This window comes from Nanorana parkeri, unplaced genomic scaffold (assembly GCF_000935625.1).
Source record: "Nanorana parkeri isolate BGI_ZX_2015 unplaced genomic scaffold, ASM93562v1 scaffold545, whole genome shotgun sequence".
In the NCBI taxonomy this organism is placed as follows: domain Eukaryota; kingdom Metazoa; phylum Chordata; class Amphibia; order Anura; family Dicroglossidae; genus Nanorana; species Nanorana parkeri.
In genome coordinates this window covers 177,771-204,553 of record NW_017306813.1, presented here as the reverse complement: position 1 = coordinate 204,553, position 26,783 = coordinate 177,771, and the positions used below count along the sequence as shown (strand labels likewise).

Sequence of the window (26,783 nt, the reverse complement as noted above, 5' to 3'; positions counted from 1 at the left end):
TGTTTATTGAATGTGACCATCTGTCATGTTGCGCTGTAAATGAAAAAAGGTCAAAAGATGGAGCATGCCTTTAAAGCGATATTAAACCTTCTTTTTTCTTTTTTAAATAGTTGCTATTAGGAGACCCACCTTTGCCAGAGGATGTTGCTTTTTTTCTTTAAAAGTTTTAAATTCCTTGTTTTCTAGTGGGTCCCCACAGCGTTCTTCCCCCCGCCCCTTGCACAGGTGCCGCCATTGTTCTAAGGGAGGCACCCGTGTGCGCTCGTGCCCACAGTGGCTGTGTGCGTCCATAGACACACACAGCCCTGTGACAGGCCACGCCCCTTCTTTCTGACTTCTTTCTGACCAACACTTTAATGGCAGAAAGAGCCTATGACTCCTCTGCCATCAGTATCCCCCTCCTGCAACCAGGAACCTCAGGGAACAGAGGATCACGTCGGGACCGGCGGCAGGGACGAGCCTTGCTGGTGGGTGACTGGGGGGGGGGACTGGGGGAGAAAAAGGTTCTGGGCAGTACCCTAATGCAGAGAATGCATTAAGGTAAAAAACGCCCAGACCTTAATACTACTTTAATTGCTAAACAAGCCATATTTGCAAAAGGGTGATCACATAGACAAATTCGATCTGAAGCCATTATATGCATAAACATAAAAGCTTGGTATAATGTTTATGCCTATGTGAAGATTGTGGCCAAGTGATGCAAGCCGTATTATTCTTGAAGAGAACAATGCAGAGTGAACACTTTTTCCTCACCTTTCCAATCAATCATCATATGGTAGTTGGCCTGCAGGCTTCAAACGAGGTCATATAAATTGATTTACTAAAGGCAAAAAGGTTGTTCACTTTGCAAGGGAATCTTCACTCGGCTTAGTGAATGTGGTGAAAATTCACTTTGAAAAGATTACCCAATCACGTGCAAGGAACATAATATAAAAAATAAACAAGCAGACATTATTTTTACTGGCACTTGATTTGGGTGATGGAAATCAACAGAGCTTTTGTGAACCTCATTCACTTGGTGAAAATTCCCTGGCAAAATAAACAGCCTTTTTTTTTTTTTATAAAAACAACCCCCCCCCCCCCCTAGAGTTCAGGTTATTGCTTATAGGCAGATGACGACAACTCATATTTTTGGCAAATGTAATGTGAATCTGTGTTCAGAGATTCAGGGCAAGTTGGGTGAGTCTCTGTCAAGCCCACTTATACCCACCTTGACCAGGCCTAGCAATTTGGTTGAGCGTTCGAAATTTCGATTCCATTTTATGTTGAAATTGCAAAGCAATCCAAGACATGAAATGCAGGTTTGGGTCTACTGCAAGGAGATGCAATCAAAATGATCCTGCTCGAACTTGAATGAAAAAATTGGATAGCTTTCTACGAAGTTCCTTTTTACATAGTGTTTTTCCAGTTCTGATTTAGTTTCAATTCATTCTCAATTTTCCCTCAACCATTCTTTTAGTTCACTTTATTGAATTGGTCATTACAACTGTATAGACAGAAACGTTGGTGCTAATTGGAAAAAAATGATCAAAGCAACATTTTGAATGTTGAAATGTGCATTTGATCGATATGAGCTCAATTTCTGCTTCACAATCAGCCAAATTCTGCCAGTTGATCGAACTCATGGGTGATGGATCGCTTGATTTCTGGTAATTACCTTTGCTTTTCCCAGAGGATTGAAGTTGGTTGAAATTGATTGTAACTGACCGTGTGTATGGCCAGAAACAGTGCTGAGACCGTCCCCTCTTGCAGAAATTGGTTGTAGTCTTCAAATGCCACAGTTAGTAGAGAAGACTGTGTAAGAAAATAAGAATATAAAGGTCACTAGAGCAGTCAGCACATGATAGTTAAAACAACACTCAACTCAGAAGTTAAACCTTAAAAATGCATTCAACCTTAACTATTAACCGCAATGTAGCTTATTTGTGTATCACTCGGCTGTAGATTCTCAAATCATCTCTGAATTGGTGCGGACACTGTCCTTCCTTCTGGAGGGCGGCTATGTTTGTTCCCCATGGTCCCTGTGTGTGTTGTAAAGTAGTCACCGCTCCAAGCTCACTCCTGTTATTAACTACAAACTCAATGCAAATGAATAAAGTAAATGTGAGATTGTAGTTTATCACAGGAGCGAGCTTGGAGTGGTGGCTACTGTACAGCACACACAGGAACCATGGGGAACAAAAGTAGCCACCCTCCAGAAGGAAGGACAGTGTCAGCACCAACTCCGAAATTTTAGGATCTACAGACTAGTGATGCACAAGTAAGACACATTTTTGTCAATAGTTAAGGTACTTGAATGCATTTTTCTCCTGAGTTTAGTGTCACTTTAAACCCTTAGACCGTTGTATGGGGACTCTGCCTGTTCGTTGCCCCATTATTATCTGTCCTGGTAGTGTCTGATCTGCATTAAACAAAAGTTCTACCATTACCCTTCTGTCTTATGGTGATCATAATGAATAATCTCCCAGCAGATACATATTTCATATACTTGTGTAGATTTTATGGTTAAGTTTTAGTTTTAAGGTACCAACATCCCATAACATATAAAAAAAATACATATATAATAAATGTTTCTGTAAATAGCACTCGCTCTCCCTCCTGTCACATCAGTTATACCTGCAGAAAAGAGATGCTTCATTTTTGTTACCAAGAAACAAAAATAATGGAGATGCTGGTTATGTAATATATTTATAAGTAGATACCAACAAGAGTTTTATTTTTTTACATATATTAAGCCATTATTTCTCCATTAGTGCTAAATGCTAACACTCTCCAGGTAACAGGAAGGAGCCCCATCGGCTGCTGAAGAATTCATAAACGACATAAATCTCAGTCTGGGAAACAACACAAGCATACTTTAAAAATACTTTTTTTTTATTGCCATCTTTTCTCTTCTTTTACATGCACAAAATATAAAATAAAAATTCCAAAAGGAATCGTGAGTGCTCTCTTTTATGGGGGGTGGTAGGCACGTGAGCGAAGTAGTTTCCATGTAGATGGGCTCCTTGAAAGGTAGAAGAAACCAAGGGGATGGCCCAGGCGGCTTGCACCATAAAAACAAATAATTTGTTGGGTTGACTTTTTGATTAAGAATTTGGTTCCACGTAATTCTCTACATCCTTCTCATAAGTGTCTCTTTCTTTCTTCAGGCAAAGGTTACGGGTAGCACCCTAAATGGGAAGAAGGAAAAAATCCATGCTGAAGAGGACAACAAGGAAAAGTGGGGCTTCTTAAGTTTTGCCAAGTCGTGGACCCCGAATGAAGACTTGGATGACCTGAAAGACCAGATACTCTTTACGCATGTAAGAACCCATGTGTCCTCTTTCCAGCATAGATATGTTTTTCTAGCTTTCACATTGGGCTTCTTAAGGTAGAACTGCATCTTACAGCCAAGGAAGGTGCCATCTTAGCCTCTGTATGGATTGCAATTGCCATGGTGCTGCACATGTGGTCAGCTGCACCAGCATTTGAGGCCTTGAAAGTTCAGTTGACATCTAAAACAAGCACACTGGCAACCTTGGCAGATGGCATGTCTTAAAGGTAACTGTTTTGGAAGACATTAAATTGGTGGGTAAAGTTGTCCAGGAATAAGTTAAACACGTTTTATCTGTGGCATACAAAAGCCCTAATAGAGAGTGTTCATGTTTTCAGTCAGGTTATGCAAAGAGAGAGAGGAGTGGTTGTGACACATTCCTTTTGCAGTTAAGAAAGAAACAGAAAATGCATAGATGCTTAACAAAAATGGCTGCCCACATGTGCAGACATAGTTACAAATTCTACACAGAAACGAGGCGTACAGCAAATAGCATTATTTACTACGCATGCACCGATACCGTTTTTTTGCTATCGAGTGCAAGTACCAACATTTTTTTTTCTTCGATACTCGCCGATACCAAGAAGTCCTATAAAGGAAGCCAGGTGGCGTGTAATGGCGTGTTCCTGATTAAGCCGGGAAGCCGTCTCCATGCTTCCTTGTCACAATGTGACAAAGAAGCATTTAGCCGGCTTTCTGGCCAATCAGGAAGCCGGGGGTCGTGTAATGACTCGCCGCCTGGCTTCCTAATTGGCCAGCTTCTCGATCAATCAGGAAGCTGGGCGGCGAGTCATTACATGCTGCCAAGCTTCCTGATTGGCCCGGGAAGCCAGCTCCATGCTCCCTCGCCACCAGGTGACGAGGAACCAATGAGCCGGCTTTCTGGCCAATCGGGAAGCCGGGGGGCGGGTAATGACTCGCCGCCCGGCTTCCTGATACCAGAAGTTAGGGTGTCGGGATAAGCATTTGGGCGGGTGCTCGCCCAAATACTCGGTATCGGTGCATCCCTATTATTTACATTAGAGCTCAAATCCAGGCTCCTCCCTCCCCCTCTGGAGCCTCTCTCCTTTTTTTGTATGTACATACTTACCATTTTCAGATGTCTTCAGGCTACTCGCATGATGTGCAGTATACTCTTTCTGATTGGATCTTCTCCCAGAACTTGGTGGTCCTCAATGATGCAGAGATTGGCACTGATATGATAACGTCAGTACTGCTGGCTGCATTGAATGTGAGTGCTGGGTGCCGTGGTGATTTCCTACACTCACAGGACGTCCTCAGTCTTCCAGGCTTAAAAAATGCCCAGTGTCCTTTAAACTGGTAGCCTGAGGATATCTAGTGGTGGAAAGGAAATATTGGGGGGGGGCAGCGCTAGGAAGGATGTTGCAGCCATTGTTGCTTTTTTTTAAAGTGGAACTACACCCTCCTATTCTTTACTGCAAATTAAGGTGTCATCTTGGCGGACTCTATTTGGATAGCAGCTGCCATGGTGCTGCTCAAGTGATCAGCTATGACATCAGCCATTTCAGGGCTTGAAAGTTCGTCTGAGATGCAAAAAACCACAAAACACTGGCAACCCTAGGCCCCATTCACACTGAGCGACATGAAAATCGCGCGACTTTGAGCGATATTGCGCGACGAGCGATATTGAGCGACGTGTCGCGCAAATTTTTCCTATTGGGCTGTATGCAATCTGGAGCAATATCGCTCAAAATCGCTCGAAAAAAGGTCATGTAGGAGCGACAAGCTACCAGCGACGAGGTACAAGCGATATGGAGCGATATTGAGCGACGAGATGTGAACAGCTCCATTGGAGAAGCTACATAGAGCGATATCGCGTGGAAATATGAACGATATCGCTGCAAAAATCGCTCCATAAATCGCTCAGTGTGAATGGGGCCTAACAGTTACTACTAAAATGAGGCATGCCTTGAAAGTAACTGTTTTGGTAGACAGGTAAAACTGTGGGTCTAGTTCCGTTTTAAAGATGGTTAAAAGGAAGCTGTCAGGGTCACGGGGGAAATGCTGTTGCTAAGGCAATTCGTCAGAGGTCACATGATGACTGATACTGTCCTGTCAACTGCCAGACCGTATGCTGGGGCTGATGTAATAGATGTGTGCAAAGAAGAAGACATCTTATTTTCCTTAGCAACCAGTCATTACCCAACTGTCATTTTCACAGTCCATGCATTCAAAAATTAAACCAGAATTCTGATTTGTTTGCTATGGGCATCGGGAAATGTTCTTGTTGGTACGCCATTCATGAGCACCATTGTCTCCAATCTTCTGGGTGAGGTCAAGCAGGAACTCTCAGAGCTCCTCCTGGTGTCCAAGTCTGCATGACATTGACACTTCCTATTGGATATCCATTGGCCGGGGTCCTTTCAGGATCCAGAAGAAGACTGACATCAGCTCAGGTGAGTGGCGACCTCAGGCACCAATGCAGCACTGGATTCTAGGACTTGGTGAGTATATATGACTTCACAAGGGGAGAAAAAAGGCTGGTAGGATGGATAAGGCCTTGTTCACACCAAGCGCGTTTCAGGAGCAGAGCAGTTACAGACCGGATCAAAACTGCGTCCAATGCATTCCAATGGTATTTTGGGCTCTAGTTCACGACGCAGCATTGAGTTCCAGAGCATGTAAAAAAAACTGCAGCAAGCCCTATTTTACCTGCTCTGGAATGCATCAAAAACGCATGCAAACGCCCTGGAACGCACTGAAAGCCCATTTTAAATAAAAAATAAGACAATTTTTAACCAAAAAACGGCCCTGAACGCATCAAAAATGGGGCAAAAAACGCGGCACAACCCCCGGCACTGCATGTGCAGAAACTCATGCAGATCTGGTCTACATTTGGTGTGAACAAGGCGTAAGAGATGAGTAGGAGGGAGTTGTGGGAAAAAGAACAGGTTCTGCACCGAACCAGGGAGGATTTGTCCGCGCTACAGCGCCAACATGAACGATCACATACATTCCTATGGGGATCATTCATGCGATTGCGCGTCTCGAAATCAGCGCGGATTCCATACAGATTTGAATGCGGTTTTAATTGCGTTTCAGCGCTGAAACGCGATTAGTTTACCTTTTAAAATTTGCGCAGAAACGCTTCCCCCCTTGAGTGACTTAATTGGACTTGTACCCCCGTTTACTAAAAATCATATCAGCATGCAGCTCAGCATGCTGATATGAAATCATCTTAAAGTCATTAAACATTTTTGCTTTAACTTGCAATGACTCTTTTTCCACTTCCTGGCTGAATGAGGCACGGGTGATGTAGCCCTGGTCTCGGAGATGCATCCTGGGAAGGCTACATCACCAGTGCCTTCATGGGAAATCTCACATGTAAACTGCAAAATATCACAAGAAAGGTGTTCCCCCCAGATCATGTGCACTGAAACATGTTCCAGGAAGTAAGGGGAGATGGTTTCATCTGCTCTTAGTAAAAATGGCTACTGTGGGAGGAAAAGACAAATAAGATATGCAAAGGATGAAATATCTGCAATTATTTATAAGTTTCTGTTATTTATACGTATCTGTTTGTAGATTATCATTAATAATCATTTGTAAAGGTGCCTTTGTTGTCCTTTGTAAGATAAGTGTGAAGTTCCTCTTCGTGGTGACCTCTGGCTCCTCGACCCTCCAGCTAAGTAAAGCTAAATGAGAGGGAAACACAGATACATATACACAAGCCACGCCTTCAAAACTGCTGTATGTGATTGAATTATACTAACAAAAAGATGTTTTTGCAGTGTATACTGTTTATTATGTTTAGGAACTGAGGGAGGAAGAAAGGAAATATGTTAATAGAATGAGAGCTGTGTCTGGAGGCCGAGGATGACCTATTCTGAGATGTGAGATTGCTAAGAGCCCGGTTAGTTACTACCAGATTTGTAATGGTGTTGCTGTTCACATTGGTCGGCCATTGCGGGATTGAGTTCCCAAGCGGATCGGAAGATTGTTATAACTTTTCACATAACGTTTGCGTTCTGTTTTTGCTTTGTTGCTTGCTTTAAATGTAGAACCGTGCGTAACCAGTAACTCAACCTTTGCGAAGAAACAAAATCACACTGTTGTGAGATCTGGACCACTCTTGATCCCCCACATCTTCCTTTGTCACCCTATAGTTTGTCAGACATTGAAGTTGCGAGGGTCATTTTTCTCTCCTTGGCATCCGGCATAGATTCATTCATCCTTTTCTCTCCCGTTATCCTGGGTTTGAAAGGATTTCTGACGATCTGCTTTGGTATGCAACACACCTTTTATATGTAGCTCGTAGGATGGGAATTTATTTTCAGCTGACGGCATGCTGAACGTGAGGTGATCACCAGCTTGTAGACGAGCCTTCAGTTTTGACATTAAAAGACTGGGTCTGATGTTTTTTTTTTTTTTTTTTAATCCTCATTTGACATCTCTGCTTATTTGGAATTGTCAAATTAATGGCAGGATTTTTAACATTATAAATAACAAGGTCATAGATTACAAAATGAAAGGTGTCAGGTGAAACCTTGAATTTTCAGAATCTAGAAAAAGCAAAACATTTTTGGCAGGCTGAAGCAGTTGTAGGGCATCTTCTGAAGTCACTGAAGGGCCTGTATCACTGTCATAAGTAAATGTTGCGGATTATTTTTCTTTTGTTTTATTTGTAGTTGGTAGTTAAAGCATTTTTGTTCTCTTAACTTGCATTGCAGGCCAGAAATACTCAAATTGTCTGCCTGAATAAACGTGTGACATGTCTCAATATACAGCAAGTGTGTGTGTGTATGTATGTATGTATGTATGTGTATATATCATGTATCATTACCCCCTCCTCTTTTAGATTGTATTAATAACGTGCTGGATTAGTGTGATCCTAGTTCATTTTATTACTTCATTGCTGTGCTGTATGTGTATAGGCCAATGCCTTGGCTGGCGCTCGTGCAGAAAGTTTCTTGGGCAAACTCACCGGACATCGACGACGCCGGACTCCTCCCCCTTCCCTTTGTTAGCCGTCACGGACATCGACGTCACCGGACTCCTCCCCCTTCCCTTTGTTAGTTGTCACGGACATCGACGTCACCGGACACCTTCCCTCCGTTAGCCGACAGAGCCACTTGGGGAAGGGGGGGAGGAGTCCGGTGATGCCGATGTCTGTGACGTCACCGGATCGCCGACGGGACTCCCGGAAGCCGGCGGAGAGGTGAGTGTTTTCATTAGCGATCAAAATAATTTTAATCGATCAAAAAGTTTAACGATGAATCGAGAAATTAATCTTTAATTTCCACAGCCCTAATATATATATACACACACATACAGTCTCTCACGGAAGTGAGTACACCCCTCACATTTTGTGAATATTTTATGATATCATTTCATGTGACGACACAGAAGAAATGACACTTTGCTACAATGTAAAGTAGTGAGTGTACAGCTTGTATATCAGTGTACATTTGCTGTCCCCTCAAAATAACTCAACACACAGCCATTAATGTCTAAACCGCTGGCAACAAAAGTTAGTACACCCTTAAGTGAAAATGTCCAAATTGGGCCCAAAGTGTCAATATTTTGTGTGGCCACCATTTTTTTCCAGCATTGCCTTCACCCTCTTGGACATGGAGTTCACCAGAGCTTCAGAGTCCTCTTCCACTCCTCCATGACGACATCACGGAGCTGGTGGATGTTAGAGACCTTGCGCTCCTCCACCTTCCGTTTGAGGATGCCCCACAGCTGCTCAATATGGTTTAGGTCTGGAGACATGCTTGGCCAGTCCATCACCTTTACCCTCAGCTTCTTTAACAAGGCAGTGGTCGTCTTGGAGGTGTGTTTGTAGCAAAGTGTCATTTCTTCTGTGCCGTCACATGAAATGATATCATGAAATATTTACAAAAATGTGTATAATACACACACTATATTGCCAACAGTATTGGGATGCCGGCCTTCACACGCACATGAACTTTAATGGCATCCCAGCCTTAGTCCCTAAGGTTCAATATTGAGTTGGCCCGCCCTTTGCAGCTATAACAGCTTCAACCCTTCTGGGAAGGCGTCCACAAGGTTTAGGAGGGGGTCTATGGGAAAGTTTGACCATGTGTGAGGTCAGGTACTGATGTTGGAGGAGAAGGCCGGGCTCGCAGTCTCCGCTCTAATTCATCCCAAAGGTGTCGGGTTGAGGTCAGGACTCTGTGCAGGCCAGGAAAGTTCCTCCATCCCAAACTCACTCTTCCATGTCTTTATGGACCTTGCTTTGTGCAGTCATGTTGGAACAGGAAGGGGACATCCCCATACTCTTCCCACAAAGTTGGGAGCATGAAATTGTCCAAAATGTCTTGGTATGCTGATCCCTTCACTGGAACTAAGGGGCCAAGCCCAACCCCTGAAATACAACCCCACACCTTAATCCCTCCTCCACCAAACTTTACACTTGGCACAATGCAGCCAGGCAAGTACTGTTCTACTGGCAACCACCAAACCCAGACATGTCCATCAGATTTCCAGACAGAGAAGCCTGATTCGTCATTCCAGAGAACACGTCTCCACTTCTCTAGAGTCCAGTGGCAGCGTGCTTTACACCACGGCATCCCACGCTTTGCATTGCACTTGGTGATGTAAGGCTTGGATGCAGCTGCTCGGCCATGGAAACCCATTCCATGAAGCTCTCTAAGCACTGTTGTTGTACCAATTTGAAGGTCACAGAAAGTTTGGAGGTCTGTAGCTATTGACTCTGCAGACAGTTGGCGACTTCTGCGCACTGTGCGCTTCAGCATGCGCTGACCCCGCTCTGTCATTTTACGTGGCCTACCACTTCGGGGCTGAGTTGCTGTTGTTCCCAGTTGCTTCCACTTTGTTATAAGACCACTAACAGGTGACCGCGGAATATTTAGTAGCAAGGAAATGTCACTGAACACCTGAATCCAACGATTTGGAGGGGGGTCCCAATACTTTTGGCAATATAGTATATATAATATATATTATTTTATGTTAATATTCTACCTATTAGCAAAGTGAGGCTGGCCCATATACCACTCAATTTTTTTAATTCAACTTTTGTTTTTGAGGAACCGGTCAAAATTCGCGCAGAAGCGGGGCAGTATGTAATGACCTGCCTCCTGGCTTCCTGATTGGTCAGGAAGCCAGGCTGCCTAGGAACAAGTAAAGCCATCTTCCTAGCCAATCGGGAAACCAGGAGGAGGGGGGGGGTCATGACATGCCGGCCGGTTTCCTGATTGGCTAGGAAGCCAGCTTTCCTTGTTGCTAGGCAGTCTTGCTTCCTGACTAATCTGGAAGCCTGACCGCACCTCATAACTCGCTAGAACACCGGCTTCACAGGCATTCAGGAAGCCGGGCAACGAGTCCTGATCCCCCGCCCTACTTCCTGATAAACGGGGCACAAGGCATCGGTACTAGGTATCGGCAAGTACTGGAAATACATTTTGGTACTCAATACCGAAAAACTGGTATCGGTGCATCCCTACTGAGTACCAATACTTTTCCTCAAGTACTTGCTGATACCAATTACAGATTACTTTGTTTTTTAGTGTAATGTGTCAGTTTTTCTAAAACAATACACACTAATGATTTTAGGACAGTGGTTGAGTGCCAGGTCCCGGTCGCAGCTGCAACCACTGCGACCCTGGTAGTTCTACCACCGACTCCAAGCTGTAAAGGGACTACAAATCTCAGCAATGCCTTTTGCAGCAATGCAAAATACCACCAGATATAGAGGACTACAAATCTCAGCAACACATTATACATCAATGCAGAATAATATGAAGCATATTCTGTGTTGATCTGGGGTGGCGGCCTAATGTCTCTGGGCTCTCAGGTGGTCTGCGGGGGGCTCTCAGGTGGTCTGCCTGAGCTCCCAGGATGGCTGCGCGGGCTCTCAGGTGAGGTGTGCGGGATCTCAGGAGGGCCATGTGTGGTCTCAGGTGTGGTGTGCGGGATCTCAGGAGGGCCGTGTGTGGTCTCAGGTGGGGTGTGCGGGGTCTCGGGTGGGCTGTGCAGGGTCTCACCAGAGGGCCGCAGGTTTTTGCGAGCAAGTGCAGGCGGCAGAAGTGCTGTAAGCAGTGTTGCATTATTCCTCAGTAAGGAAGAGGAGATGTGTGGCCAGCACTGTAAACAGGCGCTGTGGTTCTCATGAAGGCTGCCGAGGTCGCCAGCAAGCATGGGATCTCAGTCAGCCGCTTCTGACAGTGCCCTGTATCGGAACCAATACCGGTATCTGTATCGGTGGGAATCCCTAGTCTGCCACATTGTAATTTTCCAGAAAATCACAAGGTGAGAGGCTGCAGCGGAGGCTGATCTGTGTCAAATATTTGTGAAGACTGCATGGACACATGGATTTACATGATTGCGTCATCTCTGAGCCGACATCTCAGCGGAAGACGTAGATGCTGTCCCTGCACAATGGCTGAACAAAGATGGAGAAAAGCACAAGGCGTCATTGTCTGGGAAGTACTGTGATCTCTGTAAGAGGTAATAAACACCTCAATATTGTACATTTACACAGTGCTCGGTATGCATGGATTTAAAAAAAAAGGAAAAACTATATCTGGTTTAACTTTAAATTGTTCATTGCAAACCAAATATAATTCATGTTCTGTATTTCAGTGGAAGCGTTGCTTAGCACGGGTGAAATTACAGACATCCCCGGTGCTGCCCTTCACTGCAGGGAGCTTTTCATCTTCAGTGAGATGAGAGAGAGGGATGGGCAGAGAGTGCAATGTTCCTCATTACAACATTGGAACGCGTTGTTTTATTATAGTGAAGGCAGATCCTCCCAGTTAGCACTTACTGTCAGCAAGTTCTCTGGCCCGACCTGTCTTAGTATCTACATAACAAAAGCAGGCAAGGATCCGCAATGAAGTCTACGAAGGTCTTTTCAATGTTTCCAGTTGATATTGAAGAAGATTTTTTGTTTTTCATTTTTAAAAGCCTGGAAATCATTCAGTGCAAATCATTGGCTGAGATCTCTGAAGACGTTCATGTTTGTCTTCTATTTCCCAAGACAAATGTGCATATTAGATTCTCCTAAAAATAATGTGTTCTTGCCTCGCCCCCTCTGCCGCATCATTCGGATTGCCACACTACAGAAATGTTTCTGCTTTACCCTAAATGCTATTTGTTTCCTGATTCAGACCAACTTGGCTGTGATTTGCTCTGAGCAGCAGTCACACACAGTCTTTGTACCTGGTCAGGCTTTTCATCCAGCAGTCTTCTAGCCAGTCCAGTAATGTTACAGGTCTCTTTTATCGAGGTGGCGATGGTAGACGGTCCGAACTTCTGCAGTGGCTGGTGCTGACGTAATGATGTGTGAGCGCCGTTCACTGGTGCAGGACCGCGGACCCATACTGCAATTATGACCTACCCCCAGGATGTGTGTCTATGATAGCCTGGGCTCGGAGGAAGTGGGTTACAACTGAACAAATATTGTGTAAATACAAGACTCGTGTATTCTTACTGAAATCTTGGTGAGCTTTGTGTATTTCTTCCAGATCTGTGCAGCAATCCAGTGTGACACTTGCAGCTTCCTGTAATAAAGGCCACTGACTGCTGCTCTCTCTCCTTGTGCAGGGTGACTGGTCTTCTCTCCGCCCCCTTCTGTAATAAAAACCGGTCACTGCTGCTCTCTCTCCTTGTGCAGGGTGACTGGTCTTTTAACCCCTTCTGTAATAAAGAGCGGTCACTGCTCCTCTCTCTCCTTGTGCAGGGTGACTTGTCTTGCCTTTAACCCCTCCTGTAATAAAGACCGGTCACTGCTGCTCTCTCTCCTTGTGCAGGGTGACTGGTCTTTTAACCCCTTCTGTAATAAAGAGCGGTCACTGCTCCTCTCTCTCCTTGTGCAGGGTGACTGGTCTTGCCTTTACCCCCTCCTGTAATAAAGACCGGTCACTGCTGCTCTCTCTCCTTGTGCAGGGTGACTGGTCTTGCCTTTACCCCCTCCTGTAATAAAGACCGGTCACTGCTGCTCTCTCTCCTAGTGCCGGATGACTGGTCCTGTCTCTGCCCCTCCTGTATTTTCCTGTAGTGGATGGGGCCTGCTGGGTCTCTCACACAGCTGTGCTCTCTGCACAGGCTATGAGCAGCGCAGTGATTACATCACCACTACTTTTACAAGGTATGAACTCGGGTTGTAGAGGCATTTGGTGCAAAGAAAGTGAATTTATATTCTTTGTGGCTGTTACGGACTATATTTAATTAAAAATATTTGTGCCCGGGGTTCATCTTTAAACCATGATGGATGCCATTTAACCCAAAAGACTGAGATCACTTAGTAGCAGAAGTACTGCAGGGGACTCAAGGTGAGTATGGCAACCAAATACTGCCATATCATATCATAGATATGGACCAATAGTTAAGCTCTTAAATAGGCATTACTAAGCTCTGAAGTCGGTATTTGCATATTCAAGCTCCTAGGTCAGGGGGTAGGCAAACACCGGGCATTGCTAGACTCTGACATCCACAGACATTACTCCAAGAGGCAGATGCATGATTTGATTTGTAGTTGCATTACAGCTGGAGGGACTAGAGTTTGCCTACCCCTGCTAGAGTTTCAGGGTTCCCAAGGCGTTCCCGAAATTAGACAATGATAGAACTCTTCCACAGCTGCATGCCTGCACTCCATGCCTTCTGCCAGGTTAGTTGTTATAAAGGAAATCTTTTCTGAAAGCTATAGACAATCTGCCATTGCTGACTTCTGAAAATGCTGCATGTCTGGCTGGGCTTTCTTTAGTTTCTGAATCACAGACCTGTTATTAGCATGCAGCAAGTGAAGACCGTTATCCTGATCCTCATACGTTCAGTTAGAAAGCAAAGAGCCGGGCATGACAGCCAGAAGAAGAGGTCATCGGTGGCATTCCAGTTATCTTGCGACGGGTCTCCTTTAAAGTCAGTCCATGTTCATCGTAGGTATAGGTACTTAACCATTAATTCCCTCTGCGAGAATAATGCCGTATTATGAAACTTATTAGTACGAAATTGTGGGAATGTACTGTGACGGCAACGCTGGCACAGTGCAGCTCATGTTCATAAAAGCGGAGGGCTGGCAGGAACGCAGTCTGTCTATTAAAATGGATTATAATGTATTTACTCCGCACTTGCCACGGAGCTCTGTGTAATTGTACCGTTATTTCCCCGAGAAGAAAGTAATAATTCTCTCTGCCTCTTTCTCTAAGACTCATGGAATGTACAGCGACTGTTACACAAAGTATTATTTTTTACATTCTGATGGTTGTAAGTCAAGCTGTCAAGTATATGAAGCACGGAATAGGAAACAGTGTGTCTATTGGTGTAATAGATTACTTCCATAGGCTTCCGGAGTGCTTCCCAGCATAACTGATCCGGAGGGGCTGGCTTGATCTATGTAATTGCTCCGAATATCTTAGCAGCAGTGGTGAATTTGAGCTCATACCATGTCGTTTTCAAAAAAATACCGGCTCTGAAACTACCAACAGAACCCATAATTGATATTCCAGCTTTGAGACTGCAGTGGTGGCTTGAATCAGCTGCTGGCTTTTGATATCTGACATAAAGCTGAACTCTAGGCAGATATAAAAAAAAAAAAAAACATCAATTAATATGATTAGTTATTGATATGAAATCATGGAATGCATCTTTAAAATAGAAATGGAGCCCCAAATTATTATTTTTTGGATAGAGTAAGGAAGGGTTATAACTAGAGATGATGGTGGGCTTGATGGGAACCCAGTTCACCTGAGCTCAACCAAGCCTGCTTAAAACTCTGAACACCACCCCCTCCTTCCGACCCAATCAGTGTCGGCAGTTGCGTCGGTGAATTTCCTCGCTCTTTTGTAATTTGTGGCTACAGGGCGGGGAATGCGCCTCCGCAACTGATTGGGTCGGTAGGAAGGGGTGGCGCTCAGAGTTTTTAGTGGGCTTGGGCAAACTGGGTTTACCTCTATTTATAACCCAATTTATCTTTTTTAGCCATCTGTGTCCCATTTGGGAGATTTCACTTCCTGTCTGATAGCCGCAACAGTAAGTGAGGGAAATCCTTGGTGGTCAGCAGGGTCACCAGAAATACTGTCCTTATTGGATGTTTTCCCATCTATTCCTGTTCTGATTGCAACCTAAAATGTTGGATTTTCTTTCACTTTCCCTTAATAACAGTGATAACGTTCACCAGGACAAATAGAGGGGGGAATCTCTCTCCAACTGGGGGGCACAGACAGCAATATAAACCTGACAGGTGTTCTATTCCCTCTCCACTCTATTCAAATCTAAAAAAAGGTTTTGGCTTCAGTTGAATTTTACATGCAGCTAGTGTACATTAGCACTAGTGTATGGCTTCATTAGTATAGTGCTAAACTATCAGTTGGGGGGGGCACTTTAACATGATAAACGTGTATTTAAATATACAAAAAAAAGGAAGATAGTGGACTTTTTAGACACAAACATGACCATATTGATGTATATAAAAACACTTTTGTTAAATAAACTTATCATAAAAATGTGTATCTAAAAGAGCCTAGACCCAATATATCCTGTACTCTGAGCCAGCATGTTTGTATGCATGTCCTGCATGTAAATGTGAATCATTTGATAGTAAAATATTGCAATGATATTCTTGTATCACATTCCTCTGGGATTTATTTATATATTTTTGTATCTTTAGTGTATACCCACCTCTGCTCTTGAAGAAGCGGTATTTAACCGCAAAACGCGTAAAGAAAGTTATCTACACCCCGCTACACGATATTGATTACTGTGTATTCTATAAGGAACCTGCACTGGGATGTACCAATACCGAGTATGTGGGCGAGTACTCTACCATACCTTCCCCCGATAGGGTAACTTCTGATCAGAGGAAGATTTCCATTGACAAGCAATGCCGTAGGGGTAAATGGAGCCGGCTTCCTGGGCAATCAGGAAGTCGGGCGGCGAGAATTGACCTGCCTCCCGGCTTCCTGATTGGCCCGGAAAGCAGGCTCCATGCTGTTTGGCTGGGAATCCGGTTTCCCAGCCAATCAGCAGCGAGCCGACCAAACATGGATCCTGGGTAATCAGGAAGCCGGGCGGCATGTCATTACCCAATGCCCGGCTTCCTGATTGCCCAGGAAGCCAAATCCATGCCAGCGGAAGCACCAGTATCGGTCCTTGGTATCAGCAAAATATCGGTACTCATACTCGATACAGAAAAAACGGAGTCGGAGCAACTCTAGTCTTCACCAACTGTACCCACAAGGTTGGAAGAGCCCAGTTGTCTAAAATGTCTTTCTATGCTGTAGAATTAACAGTACTCTTCCCTGGAAGTACTTCTCACTTTTTCGAGGGTGTCCACATACTTTGGCATTATTCTCTATAGAAAGGTATTATTGTTCTTTCTCGTAGATGAGAGTAGTACTTCAAAGTCACTTTAATGTGCAACTTCCACATTGTATGTAACTGGGATGTCTGCTTTAAAATCAGATAATGATTGGACAGGTCCTCTTTGTTGCCCAATAGAACCGAGTACAAGGGCGCTTTAGTGATTAAGCGACTGCCATTTATTCTGTCAATAGTTTCAAGAAGGAATTAAACAAATCTGTATGTAGGAAATGCCTTTAAGAGTAATTGTTAACGATATTTGTGTTTTGGACATGAATGGTAGTTTGTGGAATTGCCCATCAGCCTATTACATCATTGGGCCCATCGCTGGAAGGGGTGCGTCGTCTACACTTGACTTCCCAGCTCCTCCTAACTTCCATAGGCATTAAAGGGTTCGTTTTAGGATATGCGTATATAAATGTTTTATTTCATTCTGAAAAAAGGATCAACAAAGACTGAAAAACAGCAAATGTAATATTTTATCATTTATTTGTAATCATGTGTAATCATTTCTTTTCATTGTTTTCATTGACCCTTCTTTTCCGTTTACGCTTGCGCTCTGTGACCTGCGACTACCCGACTCTTTTTTTTTGTTATGGTTTGCTGCCGCCTGCAACACCTTTTTATTTTTACACTTTATTATTATATTTTTACACTGCAGCCTAAAGCTGTAATTGTTCGATTATCACAGTAGCTAAGTGTGTAGGAGGAGGTGGATGGCTGCAAAAAACGGCTTCAAAAGGACGTTTTAAAAAAGACCTTCAGAATGAAAGGATACAGATGTTTTTTTTAATGCTTTTTTTTTATTATTTGGGGGGCAAACAAACATAACATTTTTAGAGCCTGCAACTTTTTTTTTCTCCCTCTTCCTGTAAATTATGTTTGCAAGATAAGCATAAAAAGCCGCGGCTTGTCCCCGCACTAACCTACATAGGAGCATTTATTGTAGCCACCCTCCCTGCACGACTCTTGCGGTAGTGACTGACCCCCCGGTGCTTCCAGGGCATTGCATGATGGCTGGTTCTCATTAGCAGCTCAGCTGAAGTGCCCCGGGCTACGCTGGGTGAGAAAGGCACTATAGAAGACCCAATTAAATCAGCCGGCTATTTCTGTGCTTGAGAAGCATGGCACAACTGTAATATTTAAAGAGCATTGTATGCCTTTGGAAAGGGATGCTTAGTGTGTGTGTGCGTGGTTGGGGGGGGGGGGGGGGGGGGGGGGGGGGGGGGGGGGGGGGGGGGAGGGGGTGACTGCAATGGGAGCACATATAGCTGCTGACATGTTTATTTTTGGGCACCTGTCCTGGTCTCCTCGCCTTCCGTTGCCTACTCTGTTCCCCCTGCAGAAACTGAACATGAAAACCAGGCAGCAGCCACCCTTGAGTGTGATCTGCTGTCCATGGTCCTGAAGCCAAGTCACATCGCAGCGCTGTCGCTTGCAGCAAAGAAATAAGCAACGCAAGCACTTGCCACCAGCATACTCCCATAGAGCTCCTAAATAGCCGTCTCAATGGCAATTAAGAAAATGTATGTTGCATGTTTTATTTCGACATTGATGTTAATTGACCGAAACTACAAACACAGCAATAGGGTATGCCAAGTGTGATAGCAATAAATGCAGTACAGCCGGCGGGCTCTCAGAACAAGACACCGAGCTGGTAATATTATTATTATTATACAGGATTTATATAGCGCCAACAGTTTGCACAGCGCTTTACAATGTGTTCTTTTTTTTTTCCGTGGTCCCCGGTGCTGCACAGCCTCTCCGTTTACAGCACGGCCGCAACTCAACAACGGCCTCTGTGCATGGAACGGGCGGGGGGCTGGGATAGCAGCAGGCGAAGCGGCAGATATCAATCCGGAATGAATGTAAATATTTCATGTTCTGTCAACAAGCCCGTTGTGTGATCTGCTTGGCGATACGACTTCATTAAGCCGGACCTGTCACCATACGTGAGATTGTGCCGCTTCCTTTGTAGGTCAGATAAGCTTTTTTTTTTGTCATCTCGGATTATAGAAAAAATTCCTTTTTTCCATTGTTAGGATTTTACCCTTTCAGGGAAACGAAAAAATTAGTTTAGATTGAAGAAAGCAAAGATTGAAAAGATTAGATTGATTAGATTGAAAAGCACACCAGCGTGTAAGAAAAAAAGAATGGGAAAATACCCGCAACTCTGGTTGGTGGCTTGGCATTACCCCCTGCGCTGCCCATGATCTGCAGCATCTCTGGAGCTAGGGTGCTGCCATTTTGAAATGACCTAGGGGTGTGTTTATAACCCTAATGGCCGTAATGCACTGCGACACAGGTTCGCAGAGATATTCACTCTGCGAACGTTTTTCAGAGGGTGTTGTGGCCACTAGATGGAGCCAAGGAGCAGAAGGAAACTTTGGTGTCATCTAGCCTAAAACTTTGGTGCCATCTAGCCATAAACCTAAAACTCTGATGTCTATGAAGGTTCGCATTCATTCAGGTCATGGTATATCTGTAAAAAATAAGTCAAGGCAACTGGACTTGCTGTATTTTTCTTGAAGATGTTTCACTGGTCATCCAACAAGCTTTCTCAATTCAGCTGAATTAGGAAAGCTGGTTGGATGACTAGTGAAACGTCTTCAAGAAAAATACAGCAAGTCCAGTTGCCTTGACTTATTTTTTACAGATACTAAAACTCTGATGTTCTCAGAGCAATGTGCTTTTTGAACTTTAGAAAGACTCCCATAGTCTTAATGGCTGCCTGCAAATACAGCTAAATACGCAGATGAAATACATACATGAGAACTGTTTCACCTACGAAAGAATATTTATTTCTGTCCACCCAGTCCTTAAATTTACACAGCTTTGTCTCACAGCACAGCCCTGTCTGGTAATTCCCTGCTGCAGTTACACTTTTACTTTTATATCCCTTCCCCACCCTGTAAATAGATAGTGAAAGGAGAGGCAGCACCATAATGAGCTCATTTCTCCACCACTCTCTCCCTTCCTATCAGCATGCTTCTTCCACTGCAGCACCTCAAGATTGCTTCGTTGTGCTGCTTCCCCCTCTATCTGAGCCCGGCTGTACAGGCATTGCAACAGGCTGATATAAAGTCACTTTCAGGTACTTGCACTGCTTGCATGTAAAAAAAATACATTGAATGATTTTGTATTTTATAAATGAAGAGCTGTATGAATTCATTCGGAGTTCAGCTTTAATATTCCCTGAGAGCAGGTACACCAGCTTCCTGTATATTTTGTTAGGTTATATCTTCACGCTGGTTGGATTAGTTGTCAATCATTATCAGCTTATGCGGAATGTGTGTGTGTGAGGGGGATGCTTGTCAACGTGTGATGAAATATGTACACAAGTCACTATATTACTTCTGTTCAAATATAGGAATAGTAAATGAGACGGCGCGGCTGAAACAACGCATGAAGGCCTATTCTATGCGTCCTGCTTAATCGTGTTTACCAAATAGAGTTGCTTTGCTGCCAAACCTAATGGCGATGTAAACTCCTTCACCGGAATCTCACGTCAACAGGTTATTTCCATTTCAAGAGTCAGATTCCTTATTTTTAAATCTGCAGCTTTTATTAAAATAATCCCACGGTGATCCTGCCATGGAGGTCCTTGCGCGCGGGACCTTCCTAGTATAGTGTGACAACAGTCTGTCCCTCAAGTCTAAAAGGGATAACGCTCCAAGCTCACTCCCGTGATTGACTACAATCTCAATACAAATTAGTAACCTAAACATGAGATTGTAGTCCATCCGGGGAGTGAGCTTGGATCGGTGACTACTTTACACCACACACAGGCACCATGGGGAACAAATGTAGCCCCCCTCCAGAAGGAAGGACAGTGTCAGCACCGATTCAGAGATGATTGGAGGATCCGCAGCCGAGTGATACACAAATAAGAGGCATTGTTGGTGATAATTAAGTTACTTGGATGTATTTTTAAGATTTAACTCCTGAGTTTAGTGTCACTTTAAGCTCGGCTGCCATTACCAGTTCACATCTGATTTCATTTCTTGTGTTTAGTTTCTCTTCACGTTGCCGCAAAACTGAATGTCATTCTGAGTCGAGTTGTCTTTTTACATCTCTTCTGATAAAATGTTACCATATAGTGTGGCAAAAGAAAATGCTGAAAGTGCGTAGGTGCCTCTGCTGACTTATCATAGCTAATCTTTTAGGGGGTTATTCACAAAGCTGCCAAAGGCAGCCGTGTGAATAACCCAGCCGAAGTGAAGTGAGCCGAACGCTGTTTGGCTAGTCACTTCTGGCTTGTATGGCTGATTTCAGCAGTACATCACTGCACTTCGGTCAGCCGAAGTGCAGAAGGACACTCGCCGCCATTCGCTTGGCATTCGGCTCGGCAGCTCCGTGGTACCGAGCAGAATAGAAGATCGGTGAAAGGAGTTTAAAAACATTTTTGTTTTTTTAAATAGTAAAAGTAAAAAATAAATAGAGATTTTTTTTTAAAAAATGGGCAGAGCTAGCAGTGACAGCTAGCTCCGCCCAACTGTTTCCTATTGGCCGGCACCTGCCAGAGTCTTCTAACAGGTCCCAGCCAATGAACAACATCTGGGCGGAAGGCCAGCTATTATTCAATGACAGATCAGCGTCCCCAGGTCATTTGGGGATGCTGATCTGTCATTACAACTGGGCGGAGCCAGCCATGAGATCACCCACCCGTTCGCCCCGCTTCGGCTGTCACTTCGGCTCAGTCGAGCCGGAGCATATGCCTTCAGCTCGCCTGAGCCGCTCGGCCGCCTTCGGCTGCTGTCCAGGCTATTGTGAATACCCCGTACAGCAGCCCTTCGGTTCGACTTAACCAAAGTGCTTCGGCGGCCGAAGAGAGAAGCTACAGCTGTATCCTTTTGGCTCCTTCGTGAATAACCCTGTTTAGTCTTTAGATAATAAAATAAAGAATCTGATTGGTCACCACGGTTTAGCTCCGTGCACCCTCAAAGTTTTCCTTTTTCTACGTTTAACAAGAATAGCACCAGAGACGAGTCTCATCTACACCAACGACAACTCCCATAACAATGACTTCTCTGGTGTTTTGCGGCATCCTGCCCGACCGCTACAGAAATACTTTTTTTTATGCTAATAACCTCCCGTTGAACCTTCTATCCCGCTAGTCATTTACATGAAATGCCACTGACTGTAGGGAATGGCAACCAGCGATGGGGAGGGTGAAGACAGATTGATAGGTAAATAACAACAATAAACATTTGCGGAGCAGATGGCGCAAGTGATGTACAGGGGCCTCTCCGGAAATGTCACCGGGAAGCAATGGGCGCGTCTTCTACAGCAATGCATGAACACATTTGTTTCACAGATCAATCTTGCTGCGGGTAATTCCTATGAAATTTTTATTAAAGATCTCCGGTCTGAGCAAAGTGTTCTCCGGTCTGAGCAGTTTCTAGCAGCCGAGCCGTTTAGATCTCTAAATAGAACCTGTGAACAATTTTGCCTCGGATTCGGAAGCTGGGAAACTTGTTACATGTAGATGAGATCATTTCCTAAACCGGATAGCTGGAATAATTTGTTGTCTGCGCCCGCCCCCCCCGCCACAGGGGGCTTCTGCATTATGGGAGCATGCTTTTTTCTGTGCATGTTCTGGGTCAGAGCTGGGGGGGCAATCTTTCTTCTTCCTCCTTCCTTTTTTCTTCTTCCCTTGTCACACTGGAATTGCCAAGAGAGCAGTGAAATATCTGACCTGCTCCTATGGCGTGCCGCCCTCGCTGGTTGTACCAGGTATTGCTCCACCGCTGTTCCCTTGCCATGTTCTACCGGTGTTCCCTCGCCAGGTTCTGCCGCGTTTCAGCCAGCTAAAGAGCCATGGCATGTATGTCACATACTACAGCCAGAATACAATGAGTGGCCAGATTATTATGACCACCCCATCAGTACTTCGGCCACGAGATGACTCCACGAGATGACTTCGTTGGGCCGCCTCGTGACTCCACGAGATGATGAAAGGTGATGCGAGGAATCTGACACTGCACTGTTGCCCTTCTGTTGTCTTGTACCAGTCTTGCCCCTCTCCGTTCTGCCCTAACATTGACTAGTCGCTGATGGCCACAATTCCCATGTTCAGACTATAACACTTTAACAGCTGCTCTTGAACATTTAACGAATTATGCTGTTTTGCTGATACTCGCTCCATGGCTCCGAGTGCCAACAATCATCCCACGTACAAAGGCTGTTACATCGCATTGTTTACCCTTATCTTCAGAAAAAAATCACTCCCACTGTCGTGGTAAACAACCCGCTTCCCTATTTATAATGTTCTGGCCCTCTAGCAACTTCAGCGCGAAATTATAGCTAATTATAGCTAATTTGCCTACAAACGTCAGGTGGTCATAATAATCTGGCCACTCAGTGTATAACTAATTGCAGCAAGATAATTACCTACATGATACAAATTTCATGTAGTCTTCCTTGAATCTTGGTGAGCTTTGTGTATTTCTTCCAGATCTGTGAAGTAATCCAGTGTGAGACTTGGAGCTTTCTGTAATAAAGACCGCTCACTGCTGCTCTCTCTCCTTGTGCAGGGTATCTGGTCTTGTCTCCGCCCCCTCCTGTTTCCTGTGGTGGGTGGAGCATGCCGGATCCCTCCCACAGCTCTGCTCTCTATATGTACAGTGCTGATCTCACTGCTACTGTTATATGGTAATACCTGAGTGTGGGAAGGCATTTTGGTGCGCATACAGTAGATTTATATCCTTAGTGACTATTCTGTATCCAAAACTATATATAAAGCTCAACTCCGGGTGCAAAAACTGTCATTTTATTATTTTTTTGAATCCAGAGTTGAACTTTAAATGTAGTTTTGAGTAGAGTGTGGAAGTGTTAGAATTGCTGTCATTGTATTATTGCTGTCATTGTATTATTGCGGTCTGTTTCCCTCCCGGAATGATATCTCCTCACATTCTATTTGACAGGCATCAGACAGAACAGAAGTGAGATCCCCCCCAGTGGAGACACGGACAGCAATAAAAACAAAATCTCTAGTAGAGAGAAGACGCTTTTAGTTTTTTTTTTTTTTCTCAGGTTTTATTACTATTTGTGCCCCATGAGGGGAATTTCCTCTCACTTCCTGTGCAGGTGGCAGATGTCAGAACAGTAAGGGAGATCTCTGAAGGCACAAAAAGCACCCAATAGATATTTTAACTCTTCACCACTGATAAGTTTCTGCAGGAGTTGGGCTTTTAAGATGATCACGTCCCTTCAGTCTTGCCCAATTGTACCGGCTCCTCTCCTGGACTAAAATGGCTTCCTATGATTTCCCTGCACACTGGGAATCTCTCACAATGTGCATTAGAAGCTCCAGCAAGTCAGATAGAGCCCGCCTCATTTCCTGGCATCATCTAGTACTTTCCTCCACAGCCTTATTGTCCCTGCCCCCACCCCTTTAATTCATTGGATTTCAGTTAAGTTGCAATGCTGGCCATTTTTGAGCTTCCCGAACATGCCGTTTAAAAAACCATGGGCGTTAACATGGACGAGACAACCTGCCTCAGAAGAGGCTTCTCCAGTTGCTCCCAAAGGTGTTCGGTAGGATTGAGGTCCGGGATTTGTACACTCGTTCCTCCACACCAAACTCATCATTTCATGTCTTTATGGAGCTGGCTTTGTACACAGAGACAGAGTCCTGCTGTAAAAATAAGACCTTCCTGTATCTGTTGCCACAAAGTTGTAAACGCACAATTGTCCACAATGTCTTTGTACAGTATGCTGTAATATTAATAGTACCTATCACGGGAAACACCTGAACTCTATCATTTTTAGGGGCCTCCGCATACTCCTGTCTGTTTTGTGTATATTAATAAGATTATTGGCATTAATATCATTGTCTGAAATGCACAGCACATGCTGTATCCCATTCTTTTATGTCATTTCTCATAGTCACTATCAACAGTAGGGGTCCATATACATGTAGGCATTCCACAACAGGCTTCCACACCACATGGGATCATTTTTATATCTCCTGTTTGCAGTGGGAATAAAAAGAGGATGTTGTTGAGCGATAGCTAGTACATGATGGCTGCAAATTACAGCTCTTAAGGGATTGAGCCTTCTCTCTCTCATTAATAAGTACCATGGCAGAGAGGAGAGACCTAATCTGCTTAATAAATTACTTCTTCTTTCCTTTGACACAGTATCTATATTTGATTTTTTTTTCTTTTTTTTTCCATTAGTTTTGTGTTTTCATTTGTGTGTTTTCTTAGGAACATCTCCTAATGACAGCCTTATATCATACACTGTCGTGGTAAATTAGCTCAACAAAGGTCAACGTAAGTTATAATTCATGTGATAATGGTGGTGACCATCTGTCACACTGACTAGTGCATACACGTTTGGAGCAGTGTATAGGTAAGGGGGTCACAGAGTGATAGCTGGGAGCGTGGGTTTATAACTAATGCAATTAATTAGTAAGACAAGTGGAACCAGGCAGAACTAATGTATTATCTCTTTTCTGCGGCAGTTTCCGCAGTATGTGGATCATTCCCTGGCCCAGAAGAGCTTATATTCTAATGTCCCTAAAGGATAATTAAACTTTCCTGTATTTTCGCATACTAACAAGCAGTAGATCTATGCAAAAACATTAGAAAAAAAAGTTTAGAAAAAGGGCTCAAACTTACCTGTGTCTCCGCCGTGCGCTCCCCTTTGAAGATCTGAAGATTCTCGGGCGGCCACAAAGGATTCGGGGACGAGGAGAGACACAAGGTAAGTCAATGGAGGCAGTGTGCACCCACACAGACTCCGTGGGACAGGAAGTGGAAGAGAGAGGAGTCAGCATATATCTGAGACCGGCACCAGCGCTGGAGGAACTCCTGAAAACTACAGGAAAGAAGAAGATCGGATCAAGAGGCATCATTTAAGGTAACTCCTTACACTAGCATTTGGGGAGATTGCCGTCAATGTCACTATAATAGTGATGAGCTGGAGTTTGGTGTTGAACTATGTTCTCCCAAGCCTGCTCAAAACTGTGGCCAACACACCTCCCTACAGGTCAGTTGCAGCAGGGGCATTCACCTCCCCTATGTGAGATGTTGCTGCGAGGCATGGAATGCACAAGCCACAACTGATTTGGCTGGGAGGGGAGTGTGCGGTATCCGTTTTCTGCGAGCTTGGCCAAACTTAGGCGAACTGGGTTTGCACCAAGCCCCAGTTCATCCCTAGCCTTTATCAAAGTCATACCAGTTAAACTAGCCTGAGACAGGAAGACATCTCGTATCTTTTCAGCTCCTCTATGCCATATTTGAAAATTATGGACAGTGCAGCCCTAAAGTGCATGCAATATTTAGCTCAAGTCAAATTCTGTGCACCCCTGCTTCTTCTGGATCCTTCAGGTTCATTCCACTCGGAGTCGCATATCCTCCTTGTGAAAAGTCTTCTCAATGCACAGCAGTATCCCCATTCATTTCTTTGGAAAGGCCGCCCACCAATTAGACTAAATCGTGCTCAAAAGACAGTTATTCTTAGGACCAGGATGGTGTAAATCCAGGTAATCTGCCATTTCTAAGCACTCTAAAAAAAAAGTGAACTGCACACAGACCATCCATCTTAGAGACTTATTAAGCTAGCTCCAGGAGGGTGTAAATCCAATCTTCCAGCCAACTCCAGTTTAGACTAGAGGGAGGAGTTGGAACGCCTGTCAGGTTTTAATTGCCCAATAATTCTTTAAGTGATAAGCGTGCTGGATCACTCGCTGTGTATCCCTTTTATATTTTGAAGTACTGACAGCTCTCTTTATCCTAGGACTTCTGTGGATGGTCCATAGGGAAAATTGAATATAGAATTAAGGATAGAACTGCCTTGCCACATACGAAATCCAGAGTGATAAGTGATTTTTTATTTAAAATCACCTAGAATAATCCAACGCATTTCAGGGATTGTGTATATATTAGTTTAGTTTGGCAGCAAATCAGGGAAGTGTGATATAAGACTCCCAACCGAACTGCTAGCAATCGATCACCTGTACTCCTGATTAATATAACCCGAGTCAGATTTTTCCTAAGCTCATTCAGCCCTGAGGAAGGGAGATTTTTTACACTTTGTTTCTTGTTTTTTTAAACTTTGGCTTTTCCTTGGCGATTTTACATAACGTATCACTCTGGCCTTTCATATGTGGAGTGGTGTATTTATTGCTGCCTGTGACTCTTTGTGGAAATTTCCC

The 26,783-nt window shown here is 44.2% G+C and overlaps 1 protein-coding gene across 2 annotated transcripts in view; it reads left to right on the top strand.

Moving 5' to 3' along the window:
* The window catches only part of ZRANB3 (zinc finger RANBP2-type containing 3), a 115,987-nt gene that overhangs the window by 43,435 nt on the left and 45,769 nt on the right, over positions 1 to 26,783 (top strand). For both annotated transcript variants that reach the window (XM_018561810.1, XM_018561811.1), the window contains one exon: positions 3,150 to 3,302. In XM_018561810.1, coding sequence (XP_018417312.1) covers positions 3,150 to 3,302 — 153 coding nt within the window. The remainder of the gene's footprint in view (positions 1 to 3,149; positions 3,303 to 26,783) is intronic.